This window comes from Filicampus tigris, chromosome 18 (genome assembly GCF_054856515.1).
Source record: "Filicampus tigris isolate MCC_2025a chromosome 18, RoL_Ftig_1.0, whole genome shotgun sequence".
NCBI classification, from domain to species: Eukaryota; Metazoa; Chordata; class Actinopteri; order Syngnathiformes; family Syngnathidae; genus Filicampus; species Filicampus tigris.
Genome location: NC_141234.1, coordinates 4182357 through 4190000, shown reverse-complemented (window position 1 = coordinate 4190000; position 7644 = coordinate 4182357). Strand labels below are relative to the sequence as shown.

The window sequence follows — 7644 nt, the reverse complement described above, 5'->3', positions numbered from 1 at the left end:
AGGTACCCAGTGAAACAGCATTGTAACTCTGGAAAGATAAGGTCACCGCGTTTCTGGTGTACGTATACGGTATACGATACGGTGACGCATCAAGTGGCAAGTCATTCTCCACTTTGTCATGATTTTTAAAAAGTAATAAATTCAACATACACATTGCCTCTCTAAATTCAAGTCATGCTGTGTTTAGTTTAGAATCACGGCCATGTTAAAATGCACCATACAGGCAGAACGCCATGAATCTTGCACGTGTCCCTGCAGAGAAAGCACGGAAATACCAACAGTTTGGAGTAGGAGGCTTTCAAGTATATTTTCCAGGGATAGATGCACTCTCCCGCATGCATCTGGAGGGGGTGTCTTCAATGAGAGTGATGTTTACGGCTCAGGGGAGTGTATTTGTTTAGTTTTAGTGCTATCTTAGGGTAAATACCCCATCCTCCAAACACCCACGTTCCATTCGATCTGTGGGCTGTCTCTTCTGACTGTAGGAGAAATACATACGCCTCTGTCGAGATGTTTTAACTCCTAACGCAATCTATAAACAAAGAAAAGTAAATATGGAGGAACAAGTAGATGTATAGACTTCTCAGTTTGCAAGAGCAACTTTTGCCAACGAACCAGGTGACTCACATTGTCCATTTGTCTGTTTACCTCTTATCTATCTAGGGCCCACCGGGGAAGTTCATTGGTGGAGAAGAAGGAAGTGCCGACTTCCAGGTAAAACCCAGAAGCTCAAAATGTATTGTGGATCATGTCTTTACCCAGTAGAATTTACAAATGTCCCTCTCTCTGCAACAGTGTCCTCTTAACTGTCCAGCAGGACCTAAGGGCCCACAGGGACTTCAGGGAGTCAAAGTGAGTGTGCTGCTTCGCTGTTTCAGGTTTCAGGACTCTATCATGGCCAAAACATCCTAAACATGCCAGTCTGACATTAAAGGAGGGAATGAAACATTGAAGTCCTGTAGGTGCAACCTCATATGCTGGATAACTTTTGTCACTGCACCCACTTTGCTCCAGTGCAAGTGGACTTCAACAACAGCAGAAAAAAAAAAAGACATTTGTCATATTCACACCCTTGATTGGATCCTCATGACATTATACTGACTGATGACTGTGGTTGCTCTTTAGGGCCACAAAGGACGACCCGGTGCTCTTGGAGAATCCGGCAGTATTGGAAAACAGGCAAGCTACGCAGTCTCTCATGTTCATATTGCACAGTCTTACCGACCATTCAGAACCAGCAGAGGCAAGGATTAGTTCTAATGAAGCCCCCCGAGGCACATGATTGGCACTAATCTGGCTGTGGTAGTCGGACCCGGCAATGCAGTCAGCATAAGGGTGAGCGGGATAAAAGGGTGGTGAGGGGCCAGGTACTCGAATCGAGGGATGAGTTAGTCAGGGTTCATTTGCTCACCTCACCTCGCTGTATTAAGCAGATCTAATGAGCACACTGCGGAAACTTGGGGAGAAGCAAGTCACACCCAAGGAATTACAATGTGAGATTGCCTCACAGGAGGTCTGCTGGCAACAAATAGATGAACTTGTTAATGAAGCTAGGTAACATTCCAGAAAAAGGGCTTGTCTTAGATGACATTCTTCAGTCGGGGCCATTGGCCATGTATCACAGATATCACAGAGAGCATCTACATTTGAACTGTTTTAGGCAATAACTTTGATGAGTTTCAAAAGCTACATTGAGTTAATTTGGGTGAGTTCCTGATGCCTGTATGTGTCTTTTTGATTACTACTAGCCAGTTAGAATTTATGGTGACTTACTATTACAACAGCAATCCTTAAGTACTTTTTTTTTTTTTTTTTTACTTAAGACTAGATCCTGTTCTTCTATGAGCACTGAAGAAAAACAATTCAATCTATCCTCTCATTCTCCAGGGAATCAAAGGAGAAGTTGGCCTCTCTGGAGAGCAAGGCATCCCAGGACCTTCGGTATGACAACAATAATTTTGCGCCATGTACTCAGTTATTCTGACTAAAGTGATTTGTTCGAGTGGCGGCTGGCTTTGTTCCGGCTAGAGGGTCAATGTCTCTATTACTTTTTTTTTTTTAAAGGGTCCAATGGGTGTGAGAGGTTATCCAGGAATGATGGGTCCCAAAGGAGAAGCGGTGAGAAATAAAACTTCTTCCCTCATGTTCACATAACTTTATTGTCTACTTTATCTTTCAAGGCAAGGCTGTTCTCATTTTTAGATGAGTTCCAAGTAGGCACAGTAGGACCTGCCCCTACTATGCAAACATCATCCATTACCAGCAATGGGGACATATGGAAATGATGCCACTGCATATCTCTCGCATCCTCTAATGAGTTGGGGTTATCTGGGTCCGCAGTGTCTCCATATGTAGTTAATGATCCTCTGTAGCAATCTGTCTTACAGTTAACATTAGCAGTGTTAGCCAAGTTAGTGCAAAAGCCAAAATGGCCCCTCGCTTTCTTTGTAACTCCCATTAGTGGATTGAGCTAGGCACTAATTGCCCCTTCATCACAACGAAGAGTAGGCGACCATGATCTCAAGCGATTAAATAGCGCTTTTAATGTTTTTTCCTTAGGGACCTCGTGGTTACAAGGGCATCAACGGACCTGTAGGGATTCCCGGACCTCCAGTAAGAACCCACACAAGCGCAGGTTTCTGTTGACATAGAAAAAGAAGATGCACTCATTTCAGGTATTCCGTTTCACTTTCAGGGTGAGGAGGGACCTCAGGGCTCACCCGGAGAGGCAGGAGACAAGGGAGATAAAGTAAATGACTTTCCCAATATTTTTCAGTGAATATTTTAGTTAAAAAAAAAAAGTGGTCCTGATGTGCGATTTGAATACATTAACATTCATTTGGTTTTCTCCCGCAGGGCAGCCGTGGCATCCAGGGCCCACAGGGTGCGGTTGGCAAAAAAGGCGACAATGTGAGTTGTTTTTGCACCTGCCTCAGTTTGAACAATGTCAGACCGTGTCAATTGAAGTCTACTGTCTGCATTTTCAGGGCCTGCCCGGCATTGATGGAAAAGATGGCACACCTGGCATTCCTGGAATCAAAGTAAGGGCCGGCCTGCTGTTATCATGATGGGAAGCCTTATGGTTCAGGGTGAAAAAAAAATCTGTTCTCATTTTCATCTTTCGGCAGGGTGGGCCCGGCCAGGCTGGGGTGCCAGGTCCCCCTGGGCCTCAGGGAACAGCGGTGAGTGAGTCATGCAAAATCATAAAGGCACACACAAATGATATTGTCTGCAAACGTCCGTTGTCATGCAAACCACGTAGGCGATTGTAGCAGCGTTTCCTCCCCAAATCAACAAGGGCAGAACACAAGCAGGGGGTACTAGCAGGAGGCAGTTTGTATATTTTGCTATTTTGTTTTCCGGGCTCTCCTCCAGGGTAACAGTGACCCAATGACCTGAGTTGTTGGAGAATCGAAACTACCCCGAGATAGCCTTCTCCCTCGCGTGGCACAGTGATTTATCACAATAAAACCAGTAGCTATTCACATTTGTGTGCGTGCCGTTCTGGCTCGGGGGTAATGGAGCATGGGATGCAAGCTTTGCCGTGTGGTCATTGCTGTGACACTGCAGCAAATGCCGTAATGTAATGCCGTGATGCATGTCAGAATAAGATGCACGGGAATATACAGAATCACCGCAAGGAACCTACTTGAAGGTTTATGGTAATGCAAAAGTTTATTAGGGGAATTATTTATTTCACTGACATGATGATAGTCACACCTGTCAAGCAGTTGCATTAACTCAGTGTTTCAAGAGCACGGCTCTGACATTGGTTAACCTATGACTGATATGATGTTGAATTTTCTCATTCTGTCTATAGGGATTGCCCGGTAGTCCAGGTGCCAAAGGTGGCCCTGGAGCTAAAGTAAGCCTTTTTTTTATGAAATCAAAGATTCCAATTTGACATGCCTGGTTCATTTCACATGTTCAACATTTCATTTTCTGTCTATTGTTAGGGCGAGCCTGGACCCAGGGGTCAAGCTGGCTTGCCTGGTTCATCTGGACCTCTGGTAACACACAAGACAAAACATCCTTTTTTAATGTATGACAATGGTGGTCTTATGTTGTACACTTCACATGACTTATTGCTAGGGTGAGCCTGGTGTTCCTGGTGAGGCTGGTATGGCAGGAGTTCCTGGTCCCAAGGTAAATATCCCAGTTTATTCTGTTCACAATGCAGACACCTGTCAAGAAACTCACCTTTATCCGCAACTACAGGGAGACAGAGGTCAGCGTGGAGCAGTGGGCCCTCAAGGAATAGTCGGGAAGTCTGTAAGTTGCACGCTGGCTTTGCGTTACATGTTTTAAATGGTCACTGTTAATTTATTCTACATGATTGACAGGGAAGCAAAGGAGAGAGGGGACCAATGGGTGTTCCAGGTGCTCAGGGTCTGAGTGGAACCAAAGGAGACAAGGTGTGCTGTGAAATGTCTGTATCACCATATGTCCGTTAGGGGGCAGTGTTTATCCGTGAGTAAATTAATGATATCCAGAGTAAATCACAACATGAGGCAAGACTATTAATCACCTTCACATCCATCCTTGTTGTCCTTGCCTTGGCGATCAGGTCTCGTCTTCTTACCTTGTCTTACTGTATCTGCAGTGATGCTTGCTTGAATCAATACTTACATTTAAGAATACATGAATTCAAATCTCGAAACATCTCTTGTTTCAGGGATTCCAAGGGAAAGGTGGGCCAAAGGGAGACATTGTGAGTAGCAGTTTTGCCTGCCTGTTTAAATCTCAGAAAATATAATATTATGCTTACTATCATGTAGAAATATTTGGTATGGTCTAACGTTCCCTCACACTCCTTTGATTAAAGGGTGACCCAGGTGTTGAGGGTTTGGGTGGCGAGAAAGGTGAAAAGGTAAGAAAACAATTAGAGCTCAATTGAACAATGCTTAAAGCTGAAAAGACGGATAAACATTCAGAAATAACACTTGTAGGAGTTTGATGAAAAAAAAGTCAGGCATGTCTTACGGTAGCCGAGATAATAACATCAATTGCTACAACTCTGCCAAAGTTTGGAAGAATAGAAATAGTAGTGGCAAAAAAATATTTGACTTTTAAAGATGTTCATTCATTGTTGGATTGGTGCTTAACAGTGTGGAACCTTTTTTGACATAAATGCTTCCTTTTGCTTTGGCAGGGTTTGTCTGGAGAACCTGGACCTAAAGGACAGGTGAGCTTTGTGCCGTAAATATTTTTCGAATATGAATTAAAGTTCACACTTACCACACTATCATTGCTCCTTGTTGTGTCACTTGTTGCACTTGTCTGGCATCAATTCACTAAATGTTGGTGGTCTTCATGCAGCAAGGAGTGAGGGGCGACCTCGGACACAATGGTCCGACTGGAGACCCTGGTAAACCAGGTGACCAGGGACCTGCTGGACTGCCTGGTCCCAGAGGACTGAATGGAGTGCGAGGCGTGCCTGGCATGCCCGGCATTCAGGGTTCGCCAGTGAGTTAAGTTCTCTTTTCTTCACCTCAACCCAACACTTGTGATGCATGCTGGGAAAAAGTTGCTAATGTTTGGGAAGTCAAGACACATTTGGGTCTTCTTCTCCTCAGGGACGTGATCCATCCGACCAGCATATTATCGAAGTAGTGCTGAAGATGTTGCAAGGTGGGCATCCTGAGATTTGCCATTGAAATGATGACCTTAACCATAATTGACCAACATAAATAAACAAAATCATGGTGTTTTTGGTGAAACACAGAGAGGCTAGCAGCAGTGGCTGTCAGTGCCAAAAGGGCTGTGCTTGGCGGTGCTGGTGTAATGGGACCCCCAGGTCCTCCTGGACCTCCGGGACCACCTGGTCCCCAGGGAACACATGGTATACCTGGTTCTAGGGGCATTCCTGGCATGATTGGAGCTCCTGGGCAAATTGGAAACACGGGTCTTAAAGGTAGAAAAGATTAGAACGTCCTGATAATTGATTTTTGTTATTTCACGGGGAACATTCAAATCTATTTTCTTGTCATTGTCAGGAAAGAGAGGGGCTAAGGGTGACAGAGGAGATCTTGGTAAACCCCATCAAGGACCACCAGGACCCCCAGGAATTCAAGGCAAGCGAGTTGAGGTCACCTGAAATGGTGGTGTTACTGTATAACTTTAGGCTTTACTGTGAACATGAAACTGTTACACTGATCTTTTTTTCTTTTTTTTTTTTCTGGGGGGCTGCTCGCCACAGGAGAGCCTACTTAAAGACATTTTAAAAGCATCATTAACTTCAGTCATTGAACAGATGCTCTTGAGTGATAATGTAATAGGATTTCAACAGCAGAATCTAATTTAAACTGTGGCAAACACACTCACACAATGTAACTATGCATACATACAGTGCCGGTGTAATCAAAAATCCAAATGTAGTTTGAGGAAAATAGCCAATTAGCTATCATGCCAACCCAAGTGCCCATGAACAATCTGGTAAACTATCAAAGCTTGATTTTTGCCTTCTCAGGTCCTCCCGGTGTTGATGGTGTGGCTCGAGATGGCAGGCCAGGTGAGAGAGGCCCTCCGGGAGCAGCTGGTGAGGCCGGTCGTCCCGGTAAGGCGGGTCCACCAGGCCTCCCTGGCTTCTGCGAGGCCGCGATGTGTCTGGCCGCGTCGGCATACACCTCTCCGAGACTACAGGAGGCGGGAACTATCAAAGGACCTAACATTTAGGGTTAGGTCTCCATTCACCAGTTCATGACAATGGGGAGGGAGAGAAGGACAGAGACCACTCTTCTCACTTGAACATCATGAGCAAGGGGTAGGGTGGGGAGAAGGTACATTGACTGGATGTACAACCCCCCCCCTCCCTTTTTTGAGACAGACAACCCGATGGGACGTTCTCTCTTCTTAATCCCTTACATCACATTGACAACACCAGGTCGCAGCCACCCACATTCCTCTGAATTCTTCACTAGTATTTCGGATCATGCGCATCTCCATGAGACGAGAGGACCCGACAGCGCAGTAGAAAGTACATTTGCGCCACGGGTTTATATATGCAATCTATTGTGATTAGTTAGTTAAAACATCCTGCCTCGCATGCGAAAATTGCGGCCAGCAAATGCGTTGAAAATAAAGAAAAATTGTGCAAAGGACTAATAAATCTGAAATGTACTCTCAGTACAATACCTTTGTTACAGATATTATTGCCAATTGTAAGCTTGAGTGAAATCCCTCATTCACCCACCCCCAGTGTCCCCCCTTCTATCCATTCTCCATTACCCGCTTTCTGCCCAAGTCTCATTTTAGAAACTAACGACTACTTTATCTCTTCCTCTTGTTGCCAGGCAACGGCATATCCCAACGGGCACCCCCATCTCCCACAATGCAGTGCTGTAAATCTTTGTAAATGTGTGTTGATTATTATGTAGCGAAAAAGGAATGGGTTAAGATATGCACCGACTAAGAATCCAGAGATTAATAACATTTCCGAAATAATTCTCATTTTGAGTCCGAATGTGCTTCCTGTACAACTGTCAACCTTCAATAGGGTGTCAGCAGTTCAATGATAAGAGAAGTTATTTATTGTTCTTAACATAATCAAATGCAAAATCTTTTTTTTTTTTTTTTCTGGCTGTTCAAGTCAACCCAAACCAATAAAAATGAACCTTTTATAAAATTCTATGTTCTTTATTATTA

General features: G+C 44.4%; 1 protein-coding gene across 1 annotated transcript in view; it reads left to right on the top strand.

The window, feature by feature from the left end:
* Positions 1-7624, top strand: part of col9a2 (procollagen, type IX, alpha 2) — a 13921-nt gene extending 6297 nt beyond the window's left edge. The window contains exons 10-32 of the mRNA XM_086014377.1: positions 664-714; positions 796-852; positions 1126-1179; positions 1888-1941; positions 2065-2118; positions 2560-2613; positions 2696-2749; positions 2857-2910; positions 2988-3041; positions 3129-3182; positions 3821-3865; positions 3957-4010; positions 4093-4146; positions 4219-4272; positions 4344-4415; positions 4676-4711; positions 4826-4870; positions 5153-5185; positions 5320-5466; positions 5577-5631; positions 5726-5914; positions 5997-6074; positions 6470-7624. Coding sequence (XP_085870503.1) covers positions 664-714; positions 796-852; positions 1126-1179; positions 1888-1941; positions 2065-2118; positions 2560-2613; positions 2696-2749; positions 2857-2910; positions 2988-3041; positions 3129-3182; positions 3821-3865; positions 3957-4010; positions 4093-4146; positions 4219-4272; positions 4344-4415; positions 4676-4711; positions 4826-4870; positions 5153-5185; positions 5320-5466; positions 5577-5631; positions 5726-5914; positions 5997-6074; positions 6470-6675 — 1608 coding nt within the window. The 3' untranslated portion in view covers positions 6676-7624. The remainder of the gene's footprint in view (positions 1-663; positions 715-795; positions 853-1125; positions 1180-1887; positions 1942-2064; positions 2119-2559; positions 2614-2695; positions 2750-2856; positions 2911-2987; positions 3042-3128; positions 3183-3820; positions 3866-3956; positions 4011-4092; positions 4147-4218; positions 4273-4343; positions 4416-4675; positions 4712-4825; positions 4871-5152; positions 5186-5319; positions 5467-5576; positions 5632-5725; positions 5915-5996; positions 6075-6469) is intronic.
* The last annotated feature ends 20 nt before the right edge of the window (positions 7625-7644 follow it).